At 45.8% G+C, this 22,510-nt stretch overlaps 1 protein-coding gene across 1 annotated transcript; it reads right to left on the bottom strand.

Annotated features, from left to right (window-relative positions):
* Positions 1-11,455: 11,455 nt before the first annotated feature.
* LOC136478307 (E3 ubiquitin-protein ligase WAV3-like) lies at positions 11,456-16,066 on the bottom strand. The gene is made up of 2 exons (XM_066476706.1): positions 15,108-16,066; positions 11,456-13,821 (listed from the first exon to the last, which is right to left on the bottom strand). Exons 1-2 carry the CDS (start codon positions 15,423-15,425, stop codon positions 11,920-11,922), a joined length of 2,220 nt encoding a protein of 739 aa, XP_066332803.1. The 5' UTR covers positions 15,426-16,066; the 3' UTR covers positions 11,456-11,919.
* Between the last annotated feature and the right edge of the window lie 6,444 nt (positions 16,067-22,510).

The following is a 22,510-nucleotide window of genomic DNA, read 5'->3' as shown; positions in this document are numbered from 1 at the left end:
TGTCATCAATCACCAAAAAGGGGAGATTGTAAAAAAATTGACTCTTGGCTCATTTACTTTGGATTTTGGTGTTTGATGATCAACACAACCAAATTGGACTAATAAATTTGCAAGTGATTGTTTTGTAGTTTAATAGGATGCAAGACATGACTTGGACGAAGGTGACATGATGATCTGATGATCAACACCATAAGCAAGACCCTAGAAGCACAAGAGAAGACCCAAAATATCAAGCAAAGTCCAAGCACGAAGATATGAACTAAGCCGGACATAAGATCGCAAAGAAACGAGCTCATATAGGTGACCGGACGATAGACTAGACGTTGGACCGGACGCTGAGCAACAAAGTGACCGGACGCTGAGTGCTAGAGTTCGGTCAACATCAATAAGGTTCCAGAGAGCAGTTTTCGTGACCAGACATGTCCTGATCAGATTGATGGGCCCAAGGGGTCGACGAGTGGGCGCCGCTCCTTTTGGTCCAGACCTTCTGGTCGGCGACTGGGCCGTCCTTCCGGACTATTGTATTTAGACTCTTGGGCCAAGCCTTGGCGCGAAAGCTAGTTCCCGAGGGACCCTAGGTTTATGAACCCGACACCATACTTGTTAGAGAGGAAGAAAAATGACAAGGTGGTGGTCATCAAGGTGAACAAGCAAGCCATCAATGGGGTCAAACGCTTTTGGGTGCCAAAGGAAATCATTTCCAACACAAAGAGCACCAAGAAGGTTTGGATCCCGAAAGGGAAGTGAGAATCCGATGGATGTCGGGGAATTTGGAGACTTGGCAAAGTATGTGTGCATTTTATGGGGTGCATCATGATGGATAAGATCATTACCAAGTGGGTTAGTGAATACTATAGACCCAAATTCCCTTTCCCATGTTAGGTAACTAGATTCTTTTTGCTTCAAGTGGTACTAGATTTAATCTCCGACAAGTGGCGTCTTTAAGCATCTAGTTACTCTTCATGCCTAGGTTTGTATTTGCATGCTTAAATCTTTTGACATGCATACACTAGGTATATCTTATGGTAGGCTTGCTCGGTTTCATTCTTAACCCTTAGAGCAAACCTATAAGGTTTAAAATTGTTTAGGAGCACGGCACATAGCTTGTCTTTCGATTATTTATCTAATATGTGCAATAGTCCAAATTATAGATAATTTCCCCCGAATATCACCTTCGAAAATGATTCTCACATTCATGTGATGTCATCTTTCAAGTGATATTATTGATTCTAAAATCAATGTGCATGTCTTCTACAAGTATTCCACTTGTGTGCACAAATTTAGGGGAGATTACAAGTTGGATGCTTTAAGACTAACACCTTTTCAAGCTTATCATGTGTGCAACAGTCTCATTGCAAGGAAAATGGAATCCCTAGAGTTAAGCATCATACTTCAAGTATACACCACATATTACAAGTGGTAGAAATCAAATTGGCTTCCACATGTAGTATTTCTAAACCAATATCATCATGTTGATTTCATTTTTTATATTTATATGCTTTTTTCATGCATTATATAGATTAAATTCCCTTGAGCAATAAATCGCCAATTATGCATATGCTTTGCCTTTCACCATATGTATGCATATATTTAGGGGGAGCTTAGTCTATATAATATGAAAGTCAAATTTTATAACCTATTCACTCTACATATAAAGGATCACAAAGTTTGACCATCCCTTGTGCGACTAATGTCTTCCTTTTCGATGTTCGATTCCAAAGGGAAAGAATTTAGAGGACTAAAAGTAAGCATTAATTTGTAGGACCAAAACCTAGATCATAATAACTTACAAATGGTAATGGTCTACAAGTGGTGTCTACAAGTGGTAATGGTTCGAGAAATAGAGGATAGTGGATTATAGATTACCTATGTAATGGAGAGAATTTGTAGGAAGCAAGGCTTAAATCCATAATGCCACATGGGGACATTTGCAAGAGCAAGATAAATTTTTATGTGGTATCCTTTAGTTTTACAAACAGTTTCTTTTAGCATCATATAACCTTGTCCCTTGCATTGCATCCTAGCAAGTAGATAGTTTTTAAATTCCAAATTTTTATTATTTGCTTGCTTTGGTCGTGTTGTCATCAATCACCAAAAAGGGGAGATTGTAAAAAAATTGACTCTTGGCTCATTTACTTTGGATTTTGGTGTTTGATGATCAACACAACCAAATTGGACTAATAAATTTGCAAGTGATTGTTTTGTAGTTTAATAGGATGCAAGACATGACTTGGACGAAGGTGACATGATGATCTGATGATCAACACCATAAGCAAGACCCTAGAAGCACAAGAGAAGACCCAAAATATCAAGCAAAGTCCAAGCACGAAGATATGAACTAAGCCGGACATAAGATCGCAAAGAAACGAGCTCATATAGGTGACCGGACGATAGACTAGACGTTGGACCGGACGCTGAGCAACAAAGTGACCGGACGCTGAGTGCTAGAGTTCGGTCAACATCAATAAGGTTCCAGAGAGCAGTTTTCGTGACCAGACACGTCCGGTCAGTGCTGACCAGACGCTGGTCAGAGTCCGATTAGTAGCAGAAAAGCGAGATTTCATCCCCAATGGCTACTTTCTCAGTGGGGCTTATAAATAGACCACCCAATCGGCCATTTGAGAAGCGTGGAGCTGAGGAAACATATCAAGGGTGTTGATACACCATTTTAGTGATCTCCACTTGCATAGTTCTTAGTGATTCATTAGGTGATTAGCGTAGGTGCTTTGCGAAGTGCTTAGGTTGATTAGACCACCGCTTATGCGCTTGCTCTAGTTTTAGGCCTAGTGTTTAGTGAGGTTTGTATATCTCTTACCACACGGTGCTTGCGCGCACCATTGTTGAACATCGGAGGGGCTTGTAGTCTTGCAAGATCACATCAACCGTGGTTGTGGTGTGGCCACCACCGTGTACCGGAGGAAACAAGGCCCACGGCATTTTGGCCGGAAGCTTGATAGTGAAGATAGTGGGGAGCATCCGGGAGAGGCTTGCCAAAAGGCATGTCGAAGACCCACTTACGCGTTGGGAAGGCTCGAGGCTATCCATGGAGTTACTCGATCGGGAGCTTAGCCCTTGCAAGAGATTCCTTGCGAGGGGTTCTAACGAGGACTAGGGGAAACTTACGTGCTTCTCGATACATCGGTAAAAATACCAAAGTCATCGATGGGAGTTTGTATATCTCAACCTTGCTCTTTAGCTTCCGTATTTACATTGATTGTATTACTCCTTTTGCGGTAGAGATGGCAACACACTAGTAAAACCGTAGTTGCATATTTAGATAGTTTATCTTTTGTATGGGTTTTGCTAAGGTTAGAATAAGAGGCCATAGTTTAGAGTTAGATTTTTAAGTTGCCTAATTCACCCCCCCCTCTTAGGCGTCACGGTCCCCTACAAAAAGCAAGTGAAGTCGAGATCGATGAACCAATATGGTCACGTGATGATATGAAGTGGATCATATCATTTGGAGATTGGTTGGTGCATGTGTTGCATCAACAATGGAGGAGATGGAATGGAATGCGCAAGGCAAAGGTATAACCTAGGGCATTTCATTTCACCAGTCATAGGTGTGTAGAGAGGTTTATGACCGGGTTTAGGATAGATGGCCGTACTATCAAGAGGGGCAAACTTGTTTGCATATCGGTAATCTAGTGCCACTCGAGTGATCTAACTTTGCATAGTCGCTAGGATCGAGTGGCGTGGCAAGTTGAGTGGCTAATCCTTTAAAAATGATTATGAAAATGCTAACACACATATACACGGTGGTGTACACTTTGTGGTGTTGGCACATTTACAAAGGAGAAAAAGTTGGAGTTGATGTGGATCAAATCGGTGATAAAACGAAGGTGAGAAGGGGTCACTGTAAGTGACCGGACGCTGGCCTTGGTAGGAACAACACGTCCGGTCAGTGGCTGTAGTTGAGTGCGCGTCTCGGTCTTGTGATCGGACGCTGGCACGAAGACTGACCGGACGCGCAGGGACTATGTCTGGTCATGCTGACGTACGCTGACGTCTTGGCGAGAGGAGCAACAGTGACACGTGGCAGGCGGTGAAGGACCGGACTTAGGTGCTGCGTCCGATTGCGACAAATCTAACGCGTTCGGTCGCAAATCAGAGGTTCGAGGAGCTCTCTGGAAATGGCGGGACTCTGGCTGGTCTGTGTTCGGTCGTCTAGGAGAAGACGCGTCTGGTCGCAAAACAAAGGCTCGGGGAGCTCTCTGGAAATGACCGAACTCTGAGGCTTGAGGGTCCGGTCTTGGTGCTGTGCTGCGTCCAGTGTTCACCTAAACGGCCTAAACGACCGATTAAACGGCCAATAAACGGTAAACGGTGGTAAACTATTTTGTTTAGGGGTAGACAGAAATTAAACGATTGACCGTTTAAATGGTAAAAAACGAAAAATCGGTCTAAACGGCCTAAACGGAACGGAGATAAACAACATTAAATTGGCTAAACAGCTGTTTAAATGACTGTTTAAGCGAACACGAGGTAAATCTAGTTCAGTTTTGTATGGATAAATTTATATACTTAAGTTTATTATATTTATAAATGTGTACACTTGATATGTTACATGCATAAATATCTATATTTGGTTCTTTTCACATGCATAAATATATATACATACCAAAATAATTGATTTTTACTTGGATTAATATGTATAAACACTAGAATATTTGATTTTTTACATGCACATATATAATTATATGTATTTTTTAAAAAAGTACAAAACCATTTAGACCGTTTAACTTCGTTTAAACACCGTATAAACAACCTAAACGCTAAACGAAGGGCGACCGTGTAAAGACCGTTTACCGTTTAGGAAAATATCGGCTGCGTCCGGTCATCACTTGACCATTGGCACGTGGCAACCGATCGTTGAGATCAAGCGACTGAGGTTGAACGGTGGCGACACGTGATGTACATCCGTTGACCGGACGCTAAACCGGGTGCGTCTGGTCGTTCAGACCGGCACGTTCGGTCGTCCCAAAAAGAGCCCAGTGAAGGGGTAACAGATATTTTAGCCCGTGGGGCTATAAATAAAAGCGTTGGTCGGTCTTTGATTGGTAGCTTAGTAGATCTTAGCACACTAGAGCCTTAGTGACTTATGTGGTGGTGCTTAGGAGCCCTCTAACTTACTATAGCTTGATAGTGTTCATCTGATTGAGTGAGTGAGCGATTCTAATGTGATTGCATTGTGAGGTTGCATCGAGTGGCACTAGATGGTCGTCTTGCAAGCTAGTGGTGCTTGTTACTCTTGGAGGTTGCCACTTCCTAGATGGCTTGGTGGTGGTCTCCGTCGAAGCCCGCAAGAAGCTTGTGTGGTGCTCCAGAGAAGAGCTTTTTATAAGGGGCATTGTGCTCGCCCCGCGGGAGCTGCGAAGAGCAACTCTAGTTGAGCGTGTTATTGAGCTACCCTCACTTTCGGGGTAGGTTCTTGCGATGCTCGATATGCGGGCTTGGCGGGTGATGCCAATTAGCCGCCGAACCACCAAGTGAGCGGTCGACACAACAGGGACGTAGCGTGTTGGCAAGCATGTGAACCTCAGGAGAAAAATCACCATGTCAATATTGTTCTTCCTGTTGGTTTGCAATCTCCTTATACAAGCTTGTAATTACTTTCATATACATTGTGCTTGTGTAGTTGCTCTTGTAATTAGTTAGCTTGTGTAGCTCACTAGTTACCTTCTTGCTTGTGTGGTATGGAAGTAGCTCTCTTGCGTGGCTAATTTGGTTTGTGTAACCTTGTTAGTCACATTGCTTAGTTTGTGTAGCTAAGTATTTGCGCTCTCTAATTTGGCATTGGTTGCCTTGTTATTGGACATTGCTAGCGAGCTTAGGTGGCTTTAAGCTTTTGCTTACTAGCATGTGTGGGAGCTCCCTCGTTGCTTAAAGTAATAGTGGCATAGGCTTGTGAGACCTTGCTTCTAGAATTGGCTGAGCTCTAGCTAGCCCGGCACCTTAGTTGCTTAATTAGGATTTTTGCAAGGTGCTAGAGAACATAGATAGAGGGGTGTAGTCTTGGTTAGACCGATCGTTTTAATTCCACACTTCTTTCGGTTAGCCGACGCGATTAATTTTAGAAAGGACTATTCACCCCCCTCTAGTCCGCCATCTCGATCTAACACCAAGCTATGCCCTGTTAGCCGTGAGACACAACCTCTTACACCCACCAATACCTATACCATATCCCTACCCGGTCTCTATTTCTTTTCACCATTTATCTTGAGAGTAATAATAATAATCACGTATTGTGAGTAACAACAGGTTAATCATGCTACCGATAGCCTAAGCATAGCAGCCCACGCAGGGAAGCAAATCGAAAACATGCTGTGCACGGATTTTAAAGCTTGTACCGCGACCAAACCGTTACTCCTAAACATAAACGGTCTTCACTACACTCAAGATAGTATATGAGGCTACTTAATCAAGCTATAACACTACTGAAAGGTCCTAATGGCTAGAGGGGGGTGAATAGCCTAATAAAATTTCTACAATAACACTTAACAAAATAGTTAGATAATTATGAGGTGAAGCAAGTGTTGCGCTAGCCTACTCAAAATACAAGCCACCTACCACAATTCTAGTTTAGATAGTGTCGATTCACACAAGAGCTATGACACTACCCTATGTTAGTGTGCTCTTAAAGGCTAACTAAAGAACCACACCAACTAAGCAAGCAAGCTCTCACAACTAGCTACACTAAAGAGCTTGTCAACTAGTTTGCGGTAAAGTAAAGAGAGTGATCAAGAAGGTTATACCGCCGTGTAGATGAAAGAACCAATCAATCACATGGATAAATAACAATGAAGACCAATCACCTCGGAATCAAAGATAAACACAATGATTTTTTACCGAGGTTCACTTGCTTGCCGGCAAGCTAGTCCTCGTTGTGGCGATTCACTCACTTGGAGGTTCACGCGCTAATTGGCTTCACACGCCAAACCCTCGATAGGGTGTCGCACAACCAACACAAGATGAGGATCACACAAGCCACGAGCAATCCACTAGAGTACCTTTTGGCTCTCCGCCGGAGAAAGGTCAAGAACTCCTCACAATCACCACGATCGGAGCCGGAGACAATCACCACCCTCCGCTCAACGATCCTCGCTGCTCCAAGCCGTCTAGGTGGCGGCAACCACCAAGAGTAACAACCGAAATCCGCAGCGAAACACGAACACCAAGTGCCTCTAGATGCAAACACTCAAGCAATGCACTTGGATTCTCTTCCAATCTCACAAAGATAATGAATCAATGATGGAGATGAGTGGGAGGGCTTTAACTAAGCTCACAAGGTTGCTATGTCAATGCAAATGGCCAAGAGAGTGAGCTTGAACCGGCCATGGAGCTTAAATAGAAGCCCCCATGAAATAGAGCCGTTGTACCCCTTCACTGGGTACAGTGCGAGGTGACCGGACGCTCTGGTCCAACTGACCGGACGCTGCTTCTCAGCGTCCGGTCGCCCGATGGCGGTCACGTGTCTCTTGCGTTCAACAGAGAACGTTTGATCTCAATGGTCAACATGTTGACCGGACGCTGGACCCTCAGCGTCCGGTCGTTTACAGTAAGGGTCCAAAACGTGTTTTTACTGACCGGACATGTCCGGTCATGCCTGACCGGACCCTACCAGTGTCCGGTCAGATGATGTCTTCTCTGTGCGCCTTACGTCAGCGTACGTCAGCACTAACCGGACACACCCTGCCAGCGTCCGGTCATTTGACCGACGCCAGCATCTTCGCTGTTACACCTGACCGGACGCGTCGGTCCAACCGTGGCCAGCGTCCGGTCACTCCCAGTGACCTTCGTCTTTTCTGTCTAGGGCGCCGGTGGCACCGTTGGACTGTCCGCACTCTACGGGCGAACACTCCGCTGGTGGAGTTACTTACCCTTACACCTAAACTTCACCACCATTGATCAAATGTGCCAACCAGCAAGTGTACCACCTTGTGCACATGTGTTAGCGTATTTTCACAAATATTTTCAAGGGTGTTAGCACTCCACTAGATCCTAAATGCATATGCAACGAGTTAGAGCATCTAGTGACAATTTGATACCCGCATTCCGATACGAGTTTCACTCCTTTTAATAGTACGGCTATCAAATCTAAATGTGATCACACTCTCTAAGTATCATGATCACTAAAACAAAATAGCTCCTATGCTTTATACCTTTGCCTTGAGCCTTTTGTTTTTCTCTTTCTTCTTTTCAAGTTCAAGCACTTGATCATCACTATGGCATCATCTTCATCATGCTATGATCTTTGTTTGCTTTGTAACTTGGAGTGTGCTACCTATCTCATGATAACTTGATAAACTAGATAGCACTTAGGGTTTCATCAATTCACAAAAATCAAACTAGAGCTTAACCCAATTTCTTAAAATAGTTTGCTAAATATAGCAATGTCTAACTGTCAACAGGCTTGGAAATTTTTCTAAGTTTTGAGTTGAACTCTATTTCAAATTTCATTTCTAAGTTATTGAAAATATTAGCTAGCAAGGTTATTTTTCAACAGCAAGTATTTCATCATCTTCTACAAAGTTCACAATCCAAACTTTATTTAAGCCCCATATATAAGTTCTATAGTAATTTTACTCAATAAAAATTGCTTTACAACCATGCTTGATAATTATACGAATCGTGGAGTAACTTTTCGTTTTGCATTCTTATTGATCGTTTTAGTTGAAATACTTCACCTATTTGTTTCATCACATGCATTACCCCATAAGTACGATACTCATGATGTGTTTTAGTAAATGATTTAGGGTGTAACACTGAGGCTGTTACAGCTAACGACGGGGAAATGTTTTTTTTATACATTCTCGCGTTGATTAAATTTTTGTGTGGTATTATTTAAAACGAGCTAGAGCTTTTTTTTTTATATATAGGAAAACGAGCTGGAGCTGGGAAGGGGAAAGCACAGGTACCGTCACCGATGACTGTGTTTGAAAATTCAATTGGGGAGGTTTACTTCAATCTGGTTATTGTGACGCGATTACTGGCTGGGTGGCTGGTAGGTGGGCCAGGCTGGAAGGACGGGAGGCCCTCCTTTTACGACGGCGTCAATCGTCAAACCCTCCTCGTTTCTTCTAGAGCTTAGCAAACTCGCAATCGCAAGACTAGTGCATCTTTCTTTCTCTTTTGTTTTCATTTTCTTGGGCAGTAAGAACTGCAGCAGATTTTTGGACTGGGAATTTCTTGCCAGGAAATCAGTGCCATGCTTACACCACACCACGTGTGCTGCTAGGCTCGCACTAGTTCGTTCGCCTAACCCCATGTGAGGTGTGAGCTCCCAATTTCATTCTCTTTTTTCTGGCTTTTTTATATCAGAATGGGCATTAGCGCATCTGATTACCCGCACAGATGCAATGCGGAAAGCAACATCCTTTGCTCCTCCCGATTAAGAAATGGGAACCGGAGCAAACATGGCTGCCGGTGCCAGACGACAACCAACAGGCGACCATCCTCTCCTCATGGCCCGTGCCTGGCTACCATCATCAGGCACTGCTACGGCCTGTTCGCTGGTCGGTTTCTGGGTTGGTTTAGGCTGACTCGTGCTGATTTGTTGTGAGAGAAAAATATTGTTGGCTAACTGATTTGGGCTAGCTGAAACAAACAAGCGAACACTGCTGGTACACGGAGTACACCCTCATTGAGCTCAGTGACCACCACGGGTCTGTTTGGTGACACTGACAGACAACCCAGAGGCCACCCAAAAATGCGCCCAAAACCGGGGATTGAGAGATGAAATCTGGCTGCCGATCTGGGGTTGGACCTCGCATGATTATAAAACAAATAAACTCCCCCGAAGAGGCGCTTTCTCTCTTGGTACCATCAGCTGTGCACCGACGCAGACGCCATGATTAATAAAGCTTATTAATTAAAGAAGCAGAGGGAGATAGACTAGATCCAGCTCGTTTTATTAGGGCACCCGAGTTAGCTGATAGCACTAACCTAAACTCTCCAACAGTATTAGCTCTAAGCAATGACTCATAGTATAATTAGACTCACATAACACTCTTACATGTTTCTAGAATGTGTGTATGAGCCTAGCTCTTGATTAAGAGTTAGTTTTTCTCTTTATTCTATTAAAATATAAAAGAAATGCTTAGAGCTAGCTTATGAACCAACCATTACGGATGCCCTTAGCAATGACCACCCTGTTCGGCAGCCTGTATCTGGCTTATATAAGCCTTGCTTATCAGCCAATAAACAGTATTTTTTTCTCACACCAAACCAACAATAATTTCAGTCATAACTTATAAGTCAATCCAACCAAAACGAACAAGACGGAAATGCTAGCGTTAACGCACGTGAGAGTATCAACGTACGAGTCACTGGAAGATCCCGGTGGATACCAAATTGTTAGGTCACGAGGAGGAGGAGGAGGGACCGGTGGTATCCGGAAGGAAATACGTACAAGTCAGCGTAGAATATCCGGGTGTCAGGGCTTGCGTATGTATGCGCCAGCGCACGTACGAATCGCTTTCGGAGTCGGGCGGTAGGAGGAACAGGTCAGTCCGGAGCTCCTGACCCGACCGTTGCAGTTGAAGCGTCCACGTCGCGTACTCGCGTCAGCCCACACGCCAATTCACCAACCGCTTGTTCAACTTCAAGCGTCGCCGTCCAACGATCCAACCGGGCCTCCTTTTTCATTCTAAACGGGCCATGGCCCGGGCCATACCGGGTGTGGCACGAGATGTCTTCTCTCGCCGGGGCGCTCTAGCCTGCTACCCGCCGTCATGGAAAAACGCAACCGGCCCAGCCCAAGCAGCCGCTGAGTCGCCACTTCTCCTTCTGGTTTCCTCTGGGACTCCGGCCGGTTCCCCATCGCCGCGTTCCGCGGTGCGCCGCTGCCGACCGGGGCGGGGCGGGGCGTCGGCGGCGAGCGCAGGCTTACCCTCCTCCGCAGCTTGCGTGAATCCCCGACATGGCGTCAGGATCTCTGCATATTCCGCGTCATAGGGAAACCGACTGGGCCTCACGACGACCCCGCCTCTTACAATCAGGTTAGATGATCACTGCAATTTCTCGGCATGGCGTCAGGATCTCTACATATTCCGCGTCCTTTGATCTCGCCAAACTGATTTAAGTTTAGGGACCGTTTTTATCTTCCGATGAGGTTAGTTGACACTCTCTCTCTGTGAATTTAGCTAAACTTACGATTGTTTGAGTTAGGGCCATTGTAGAACATCAAAATTGTAATTTAGAACGGAGGTAGTAGTATTTTATTCCCATGTACCGTGTTGTTGCTCTGGACAGACATTCACTGTCAAACGAGGATCAACAAAAATTTGTAAGGAGTGTTCATTGTAAGCGAAGCATTTCCAAGATGCAGGCAGTAATCTATCAAGTAGCAGTGCCTCCAAAAAATTCCTTGCAAGATGGGACATAACATGATCATTGATCAAGTAACCAGATTTCTAGGCACAAGGAAAAATACCCAGCAGGATCATTAATTCCATTTCCAGGAAGAGGCAACAAACCTTTTCCATTTCCAGGTTGAAGAAACAAACCTTGCAAGGATCAGGATCAGGATCAGGATTAGGAATCCATCCCTCCTCAGAGTCCACAAATGTATACCCTTCCCTTATGTACATCACCACACAAAGGAGCTAGTACAATACTAGAGTATACCAAGTCACCACCAACGGTAAAAAAAAAATAACCCACCCCCCTGCCCATTTCTCCCAGGACGTATACCATCCCCTACCCCCAATTATAAAATACCTTACCTCTCTCACCATTTACCTCCACCACCCCAAATCAAATTTACACCGTTACATCCCCTTATACCCACACAAACTATACCCTGGTCCCGTCCTCCCGCCACAAAACTAAGAATTTAGAGGACGCTAACTGCGTCGTCCATCATCAACAAGCAAATTAGGCTTCAGGCGAATCCTTCTTGGCAATGCCGAAGTGCAGTTACCTTGGCTGCGGGCGTGCTGGGAATGATTTAGCGTGCCTCATCTGTGGAGTTGGTCGAGGGGTCGATGAGCGGCTCATTGTTTGCGAGCGCAGCAGCATGTCCACCATGGATGAAGTCTGGTAGGCCTGGATTAGGCTCTCGCTGTCCGTCGAGTCCCCGCGTGCGGTTGCCCTCTGCCATGAGTGGGAGCTCAAGCCTGAGAGGACGTATGCCCGACCGGATGCCTCGTACCTTTGCTGATTGGCCATCCGATCTTGCATCTCCTTCAGCTCAGCATCCAATGCTTGGCACAGACGGTCACCGGACTGTCCTGATGCCGATCCCATGATCATTCTCCGGCAGTCTTCGAGTAGAGAAACACTGTTGGTCAGGTCACTGCGCTCTGCAGAAAACCTTGCTTCAGCCATCACCTCGGCTGCATGAAGACGGTTCTTCTGGCGGTCCACCTCGATTGACACGCTTTGTACTGAGACGAATGCTGGCCTGGAGATCTTCACTTGCACATCAGCCATATTCACTGTCTCCTTCATGAGTGGATTTTTGTAGACGCAGCCAACCTTGAGAAGTGCGGTTTCCCCATAGCCTGGTGGAACGTTTACAGACACAAGAAAATCCCTTTCCTCTTCAGCATACAGGTCCCCGACATCTATGGAGCCATTCCTCTTATCATCTGAAACTCTGCTAGAATAGCTGCCTGATCTTATGGAGCCAAAGTGCACGTCAGGGTGGAGGCTCTCCACCTTAACATGCAGACCTTGTGCAACTACACTCAAAAGCCCACCAATGCACTGCGCAAATGCATCTTGAATAGCAGCCTCTGTCTCAATGAATGAAAAGGTCCCACCAGAAGTTTGTGAGATGGAGTGCAGGGAGACGGAGTCATGGTCAGCACCAAATCCAAAGACATGAACAGGTACCTGCTGGTTACCATTAGTGGATGGCAAGAGCGCACAATACTCTGGTGCTCCTTGGTGTACACCAGCAGTTGGTGAGACTGTATAGGTATCTTGACCGTCTGATAAAAGGATGATGCTGCAGACTGGATTCTTGGCCTGGCGTTCTTCGATCACCTTGGAGCCTTTCCTGAGGCCCTCTGCAATATTGGTCCCTCCATTTGACGTCAGTGAATTAACAGCCAGCAAGCTTTGCTGCCGACCAGACTCAGTCATCCTACGAAGTGGGAAGAGCCTACGTGCGGATGATGAGAAGGCGATGACAGAAAGCCGATCAGAGGATCCAAGGTTCTGAATGACAAATCCCATAGCCCTCTTCAACAATGCAAGTTTGGTACCCGCCATACTTCCACTGACATCAAGAACTGTGATGAGATCAACAGGGGCACGAGTTGTACTTAGTCCGTTGCCATCTCCGAGATTGCTGGATGACTGCAGATCCTGAGCAAGGGGTGCCTTAAGGTGAATTAGAACAGTGAAGTTTCTTTCTGATGTATTTTCAGGTACTTCAGTGAACTCTGGATATGTTTTTATCTCTACTGTTCTCAAACAGCCCTGCTGAGTGTCATTAGCCTCTTCACACAACAAATCCAAGGGTTCATCATCGTTGAAAGTACTAGGGTCTGTGTCAGGCAGCAATGTGGCCAGATGATGAAGCCGGCCAGAAGAGCGCGCACGGGGAAGTGGTCGCAATATGTTCATATGGCCTCCATTTTGGTACCCATTAACTGGATTGATCCTTACATTTCCTTGGGGTAATTCAGCAGGCAGGGGACCTCGGAATGGGAGCTCCTTCCATTTGATACGGCAGACTGGGCAGCTGCTGCTTCCGTGCTTAACATTTGCCGAAATACAATGGAAGTGGAAGGTGTGTGAGCACTCTGCTGTGAAGAGAGCATGGCCCTGACCAGGCTTCATTGTGGTCAAGCATATGGCACATGTTTTCTGGAAAAGAAGCGGTGAAAAGTATAAGAATAAGAAATAGACATCTAATCTAAGAATGGTAAAAGCATGTAAAGAAGAAACAGACATCAAACCTATCACACATCTTCCATAGATAAATTTACAGTGAGGAGGAAGTCGATAAATTGTTTGATACTTTGGTCCTAAAGAAGTACTCTATATTTGAAGTGCTGTCATGGCTGATCCCAAACGGTGGTCATATGCCGCAGTTTCAGACTTGCAGCCAGAAAGCAACCGTTCTGAAATTATATTGAAGTAACATGGTTTTTGAAGAAAAACTACCTCTACAATCAGTCATGTAGCCATAGGCAGCCCATGGTCAAACTAATCTTAATATTATCCATAGAATTAGATGCCTTAATCTGAATTAGTTATTGCTGACTAGTTAATACACCTCAGTCCAGAAGAAAAAGAAGAATAAAGGGGCGATGACCTCAGGCAAGCAGTTTGGAAACCAAATACTAGCAGCGTGTCCGAAACAAGTAGCTGCAGACGTTGCAATTAATAAGTATTGCAGGTTTGCAACTGGGCCATGGTCGGAATCCTTTCTTTTGCAATTCTGTCATCAGGGCGCCCCAAAGCGAGCCGGTGGTGGGCTCTCGGGAATCCGTAGAGTCCCTGTGCTGCAACGTGCAAGTTTGGAGCAAGAACGCACAAGGGATCTGAGAACAGTGCCGGAGCTGTTCTGAAAAGGATGCTGTGCCTCCACAAAAAGAAGTAAAGCTAGAGGGCAGGCTATGGAGGAGAAAAGGGGAGAGGGAAAAAAGTGAATGATGAATGGGAGAGGGCCTGAGGGGTATGGTGGTGGTGGTACTATGGCTATGTCCTCTGTCCTATGGACTATGGAATGTGAGAGAGGAGAGCAGGGAGCGGAGGACCCCATGATGATATTCCTCCACCATTGCCACCTCCTGCATCCCCTTTCTCTACTAGTGTAGCCCCCCTTTTGCGTGTGTGGATGTGTGATGAAAGCTACTGGTAGCACTGTTGCATGCATCATTTGGAGCAAAAGAACATCACAGCACAGGTGTACAACTACTGCAGCGCTTGCTGTGAATATAATTTTTTTTTCTTGTTTGGAGCTGACCTGCCAGGCTGCTACTGCAGTTGAAGATTTGAAGGACCAAAATAATAAATTAGCAGAGCAAGCAGGAGAGTGATCTTTTGGAGTTTTATTATATGGGTGGATCTTGGCAATAAGTTGCAACCTTCAGCGGATCGATGGATGGAGACGGAGAAGGAGACGGAGACGGGAGGACGGACGGTACCTTGAAGGATTTGCTGCCGGATTTGGAGAGGCGGAGCCCGGCGGAAGTCGGGGTCGGGGTGGTGGGCATGAGCGCGCCGGCGCCGGCGCCGCCACTGTTCACCTTGCCGTTGGCGCTGCTCTGCTCGGCCGAAGCAGCCGTCGGGGTGGTGTTGGTGCTCGTCGCGGCGGACGACGAGGAGGCGACCGGCGACACGAGTGCCGCCGTGGAGGAGGCGGTGTTGGGCGAGCTGGCGTCGTCGCCTTCCAGCGTCCGGGGCACGTAGACGCAGAGGTTGAGCCCCAGCGACATCTTGGCCTTCCGCCATCTGCTCTCCATTATGCTCGCGCAGTCGCAGCTCGGCCTCAAGCTTTCGCTGCTGCTGCTAGCTTGCTGAGATGAGCCTGAGCTGACTGTGAGTTGAGCTACTTCCTGTTGTAAGAAGAGAGAAAGAAGGAAGAAGGTGGTGGGTGGGTATTTGGTGGGGAGGTCAGAAGCAGATTTGGCGGCGCTTTTGCCCGGTTTGGTGGCTGGAAGGAGGAGGAGCAGCCGCCGCCGCGGAGGCCATGGCCATGCGAAGCACAGCACCCTGAGACCGGAGCCTCGTAGCAGCTTGGGAAATCAAGAAAGGGGAGGTTAAAGAGGAAAGAGAAAGGGAAAGAGGCGTATGGTATGGATGGATGGCTATTTGACCTTAGCAGCCAAGCCAGTGCGATGAGAAGAGAGAGCGGGGGAAGGAGACGACGGAGGGAGCAGCCTTTTAACAAAGAGGAAAAGCAGCAACACCACCAAAGCGAGCAGGAGCACAGGCCCCCTATGGGGGAGAAGGAAAAGGTTGGGGAAGAGCTGAATGATGGTTGATGGCGAGGAGTGAACAACAGCACAACACAAGAGGAGAGGAAGAGGAGAGACAAAGGCCTCTCTCTTCTTCAGAGCTCAGCTTGGGAGCTGGGAGTGGTGACCACAGATCACTGGGTCGCCTGTGCGTTGTATATCAAGGGGCTGTTTAGTTCCACCCAAAACGCCAAATTTTTCAAGATTCCCCGTCACATCGAATCTTTGGACGCATGCATGAAACATTAAAAATAAATAAAAAATAAAACTAATTACACAGTTTAGACGAAATCCACGAGACGAATCTTTTAAGCCTAATTAGACTATGATTGGACACTATTTGTCAAATAACAACGAAAATGCTACAGTAGCATTTCGCCAAAAAATTTGCGAACTAAACCGGCCCCAAGGCGGTGGTGGCGCCTACTGAACTGTCCAGCTCGGCTCAAAGCAGGAGTATTTGCCCCGTATTTTCATGTGCATGCTTTCTGCTTCGTGCGCCACGCCGAGCTGGACTTCTCGTCGGCTTCGGCGGCAGCCTCTGTGCCTCTGTGCCTCTGTGCCCTGCCCCTGCATCTGCGCTGCGCCGTAGTTTATCAGAAGAGGACCGGTAATTTTCTGACGTGCTTTGTTGCCTTCTTTTTATTCACCCAATGATGCGTGAAAGAGAAACAAAAACAAGAAGATTAGGCCCGCCGGGTCAAATTCGTCTCCTCCTTTCTCCTGTAGGAGTGTATATGCATAATTCCTTTCCCGGCGCCGCCTCCCTGTCACGGGTTTCCTCGCGTCGCCGTTGATGGGCACAGCCATTTACCATCGCCACTACCGAGTTGCTGTTGTGCGTGTGTGTGCCACTAGTTTTATAATAAGTACTCTGTATATATACACACTTCATCCATCGCAAAATAATTATACATCTTCAGCGTGTTTGGTTCATGGAGTTGCTGCATCCAGAATCAGTTCGTCCGGCATGGATTACTCCCGCTAGAATCGGATAGTGACAGGACGCTGTTTGGATTAGAGGACCACCTCGCTCGGACTGAGTCATCCGATGGTTTCGTGATCGGTTGCCCCGCTCACGCCGTGTGAAGGTCTATCCGGTATCACTTGGTGCATCGTAGTCGTGTTTGGTTTCTCTGCTCGCACTTTTCGCCTGTATTCTTTCGTTTATCTGCCCTCCTCAGAATGCTGCGGATAGGCTCATGCGTTTATACTAGCGTATGGAATCACCTGGCGACGGACGAGTCTGTTCCATGCTGCAAACCAAATGCTGCGTATAGGCTCGGACACAGGGTCGGATCGTTCCGCACGGGTCCATTACCCAAACCAAACACACCGCTTGTTTCTCAAAAAGTCATGAACTTATATTGATGATATTTTCTATAAATATTATTAACTGTAAAAACTTCTCGAAAAGTAAAAGATGTGGTTGTTTTTGACCAAGAGAGGTATATGGTGTGGACAGAGCTTTCTTCCTCCACTAGTGTTATATACCTTTATTTCTTGTCCCTTCTCTCCAACGTGTGTCACATGTTCAATCCTTCATCTCTGTGTGTTTTGCTGCCGTGTCATCGTGTGGTTTGAAAAAACAACGTGCTGTGATTTCAGTTTCATCCAGGGAAGAAGACAGGAAGGGAAGGGGAAGCATAGCGAAGCCCTTTCGGGAGCTGAACCTAAAACCTACCCGAAAATAGGAACCCAGGTAAGCTAAGGCCACGTTTAGTTCGCGAAATGAATTTTTTTTATGTCACGTCGGATGTTTCGGGATGTTGAAAGGGGTTTTCGGATACTAATAAAAAACTAATTATATAACTCGTCTGGAAACCGCGAGACGAATTTATTAAGCCGTCATTAGCGCATGTTAGTTACTGTAGCACTTATGGCTAATCATGGACTAATTAGTCTTAAAACATTCGTCTCGCGATTTCCAACCAAACTGTGCAATTAGTTTTTTTTCGTCTATATTTATTACTCCATGTGCCGCAAGATTCGATGTGATAGTTTAGGGTGAAATTCTTGAGAAACTAAACAAGGCCTAAGCAGCCAGTGGCGTTCAGTGGAGGTGGGCGTAGCGTAAGCCGTAACCGAAAAGGCAAGGGGTGACTGAAGCGTGCGAGAACCAAGGAAGGAGACGATGGTGACTGGGCTGGGACGACTCGAGAGAGAGAGAGAGGTGTTTGAAAATGAAAACAATGGAGGTGTTAGAAAAGAAAAGAGTAAATTTCACTGGCGGTCCTCGAACTTGTCTCGAGTTCTCATATAGGTCTCGGTACTTTTAAATTGCACATTCAACTTCCTAAACTTGTTCCGAGTTCCCATCCAAGTCCCGATACTTTCAAATTACGCATTTAGCTCTCTAAGCTTGTCTCAAGTTCTCATCCAGATCCCGAATTACGCATTTAGGTCCTTAAACTTGTCCTAAGTTCTCATCCCAGTTCAAAAATACACGTCCAACTCCCCAAAATGTATTATTGTACCATTAAGGTCCATCCCCTCCCCACACAATGTGTTTCATGTGAATAGCTAGCTTCCTAGGACCTGCTTCACGGCTTGGGCGTTCTTGTCGTATTTGCTCTACCACACGTCCTAGCCAAGCCTTCCCTCCTTGATTCCGCCTGACTTGCTCCTGCTCCACCTCACTGTGGCATCGGCCCTTGCCTCACAGCAATCACATTCAACACCACCGTAGCCACCACCACACTCCTTTTGGTCCCTCGTCGAGCAGGAGCTCATGCTCTCACCATCTCTTCACACTTAGTTCCCTGCACTCCCATCCTTCTTCACCTCCCTCGAACAACAATTGGGTCGTTGTTGTAGTGCAGTAGGGTGAGTGGAGCATGCAGCATGGCGGTGCGGCGAGCACGACATGGCCTAGCGTGGCACCATGGGTGCGGCACCGCACTAACGATGCAACATAGGCATGCATGGTGCAGCGTTGCGTGGCTACGCGAGTGAGGCGGGCATGTGCGGTTTGACGAAGGTGAGGATGATGGTACAGGGGTGGATGGACCATAATGGTACAACAATACAACTTTAGGGATCTGAGTGTGTAATTTAAAAGTATTGTGACATGTACGAGAACTTGGGACAAGTTTAGAGAGCTAAATGAGTAATTTAAAAATACCGAGACCTGAATGAGAACCTAGGACAAGTTTAGGAAGCTAAATATGCAATTTGAAAGTACCGGACCTAGATGAGAACTCGGGACCAGTTCGAGGACCGCCGGTGAAATTTACTCAAAAGAAAACCCTCCTGGGACTTTGGTCTTGTTTAGTTACTCCCTTAAAGTTTACTCCCTATCCTATCAAATGTTTCGACACATGTATAGAGTATTAAATATAGACTAAAAAATAACTAATTGCACAGTTTACGACTAATTAGGCTTAATAAATTCGTCTTGCGGATTATTGACACATGTGATAATAACGGATTAATTAGGCTTAATAAATTTGTCTCACGGATTATTAACAGATTCTATAATTTATTTTTTTATTGGTATTCGAACCTCTATACGACACCTGATATAATACCCAAAACCTTACGCCCTATATTTAAACAAACGCCGGCGCGTGCAGGCCAGTGAGTAGTGCCCTTGTTTAGTTCCAACCCAAAATCCTAAAAAGTGCTATAATACCTATCACATCGAATGTTTGCAGCCCGTGCATGGAGCATTAAATGTAGACGAAAAAAAACTAATTGCACAGTTTAGTGAGAAATTGCAAGACGAACGTTTTAAGTCTAATTAGTCCATATTTGAACACTAATTGCCAAATAAAAACAAAAGTACTACAATAGCCCCAAATTTCAAATTCGTGGAACTAAACACACGCGTAGTGTCATCCTGCCGGTGCCGGCCGTCCGCCTACCTTTTGCTGCCCTGCCTTGTGTCTGTCCTTGCGTGCACTGATGAGGTCAACTGCAACTCTGGTTACTACGAATTCGAACTGCTCAGTTACTACCATAATAAAAGTTTCAAAAGTAGCCCAGGGACGGCTTAGGGTTAGCTGGGAGAAGGTGTAATCAGTGTGACCTACTGACCTGAGCTCATGTGTTTTAGTAATAAAATAAAATCTGTATTGAAGCAGTACTGTACGTGGTGGTATCATTCCATGCGTCCATGCCTCGTTCTCTCTTTACAAAAAGGCATGTGTTTTGAGTAGATTTATAGAAAAAAATATTATCAATATTTATACCTTCTATTATATTTAATTTTTCTAAATTTGACTAGATTAATATTGTCGATATTTGTACCTCCTAATATATTTATTATAAAAATATATTATCCTGCCAGATCCAATGATATTTATTATATATTTATAAAATATTTTTATGTTTGTGGTTAGACATTCAAATGTTTGACTTTTCAAAAAAAAAGAAATGTACGTACATTTGCTTTGGAAGAGAGAGAGAGTGTGTGCACGACAAAGAATATATGATTTCATCAGGATACTAAGGAGATGTTTGGTTCCACGCCATACTTCCTGACGGCCACAGAAAGTTAGCCCTTGTTTAGTTTCATCCTAAATTCCCAAAAAGTGCTACAGTACTTGTCACATCGAATGTTTGCGGCCCGTGTATGGAGCATTAAATGTAGACGAAAAAAAACTAATGACACAGTTTGGTGGGAAATTGCGAGACGAACGTTTTGAGCCTAATTAGTCCATGTTTAAACACTAATTGCTAAATAAAAACGAAGGTGCTACAGTAGTCCCAAATTCTAACTTTCTGGAACTAAACAAGGGCTTAGGTAGCTGTTTGGTTCATGACTCCACGAGTCAAAAAGTCAAGATTCACGCCACAAACTGTGGCGGCCATTTTTAGCGCCTCAACCGCGGCATCGCCGTAGATGCGGCGTGGCTTGCAGTTGCGTGCATCCAAACAGCCCCTAAACAGAATAGATCCGCGTTGCTCCGTACCTTATGCTAAGGCGTGCTAGCCTCAGCAACATGGACACTTATTTTTTGGTTTATATTTATATTGATCTTTTGTGTGGGAGAAGAATGGAAAATTGGAGACGATAGAACATTCGTTGATTCACGCATCCAGGCAACGAGCCAGAGCCCATGCCCATGTCTCGCTGCCGCCGCCCGCGTAGCCGTGACCGCGCGTCTCAACCGCCGGCGCCGTGCCCTCCAGGCAACGAGCCAGAGCCCAGAGCCCAGCGCCCAGCGCCCAGCGCCCAGCGGCACGGGCCACATGCCGAGCATGCCAGACGGCACGGGACGTGCGGCCCGCATGCGCATGCGCATGCGCTTGTGTGGAGGACTGGATGGCACGACTCGCGCGACACGGACAAGGCTAGTGTGGTGACCGCATGCAGCGCTGCAGGTCTGCAACGCAACGCCGGTTGGTTGGCTGGCCGGCCGTTGGCCGTTGCAATAATACGCGGCCGTCCCGACACCCGTGGGCTGCTGGCCGCGGTGAAAAAACAAGACGGGCGTGTTTTTAACACGGAGGGTGAAAGGTGAATGAAGACGATACACTCCATTTTCAGAGTGATTCTTTTGTTTTTTACAGCGATTCCAAGGAGCAGCTGATAGATGAGTGCTGGGTGAGTCGGACTGGAATGGAGAGGAGGAGGCCACCGGCCAGCTGATAGATGAGTGCTGGGTGAGTCGGACTGGAATGCTGGGTGAGTCGGACTGGAATGGAGAGGAGGAGGCCACCGGCCGGCCGGGGCGCGCGGCGGCCGGCATGAAGTGGTGGGAAGCGGCCGAACCGGATGGGTAGACGTACGGAGAGTCGGAGAGAGCCGCCGCAACGCAGCAAGCGAACACCCCAACAGCGCGAGTAGACGTGTATGTATTCAGAGACTGTAGAGAGACTCGTCCATTTTCACCTGCCTCCAGTGTTGCTTACTGTTAACACACTAGTCCACCAACCTCGAGACGCAACGCAACAAGCGATGCAAGCTTACAGGCGACTTAATCATAAAAACTAATAAAATTTGTGAGAGAGACGAGTGAGCCATTATTAATAGTGAAAAGCTAACAAATGTATGGGTGGTTTATGGGTGGGCTAAACGAAGACTACAAAGAACCTTACAACCAGCAACCGGATATATTATTAACCTTGCTCTAACAAAATTAGGAGGAGATACTCTCTGGTCTCTTCCATACTACTCTCTCCATTGTAAATCGTATAAGCCGTTTTAATTTTAATTCAATTTCATCTAAAAATAACATTAACTTGTGTGATATATCAGATAAAATAACATTAGTTTTTTCACTGAGGATCCAAAGACTTCTGACTAATTTTTAGCTAGCTGGTTTTAAGCTAGAGCTGACAATTAGCCTTATGTGATCCAAACAAAGCCTTAATGCTCTACCTGATATCATTTACTAAATAGATGCTGGAGCTCTCTAAGGAGCAAAAAAAAAAAAAAAAAAAACCTCCCAAAACCACTTTGGGAAGTACTACTAGTAAAAGTTACCAATACTAAGTTCATGTTTGGATGCCAGAATTTAAGTTAACTAAATTTTAGATAATATTTTAGATCACTTGTTTAGAGTCTCTAGAGTTAAAATGATTTAAAATTTAGTAGCTTAAACAGGAAGGATCACTTGCAATTTAGAATGGGGTGAGTAAAA

The sequence above is a fragment of the Miscanthus floridulus genome, chromosome 8 (genome assembly GCF_019320115.1).
Source record: "Miscanthus floridulus cultivar M001 chromosome 8, ASM1932011v1, whole genome shotgun sequence".
NCBI classification, from domain to species: domain Eukaryota; kingdom Viridiplantae; phylum Streptophyta; class Magnoliopsida; order Poales; family Poaceae; genus Miscanthus; species Miscanthus floridulus.
This window is presented reverse-complemented; position numbering and strand designations above follow the sequence as displayed.

Bases quoted from the DNA above. Each gene is read 5' to 3' on its own strand.
- LOC136478307 (XM_066476706.1), bottom strand. From the start codon at position 15,425: ATGGAGAGCAGATGGCGGAAGGCCAAGATGTCGCTGGGGCTCAACCTC. The intron at 13,822-15,107 runs GTACCGTCCGTC...CTTCTTTTCCAG, and splicing joins CCGGCAGCAAATCCTTCAAG to AAAACATGTGCCATATGCTT.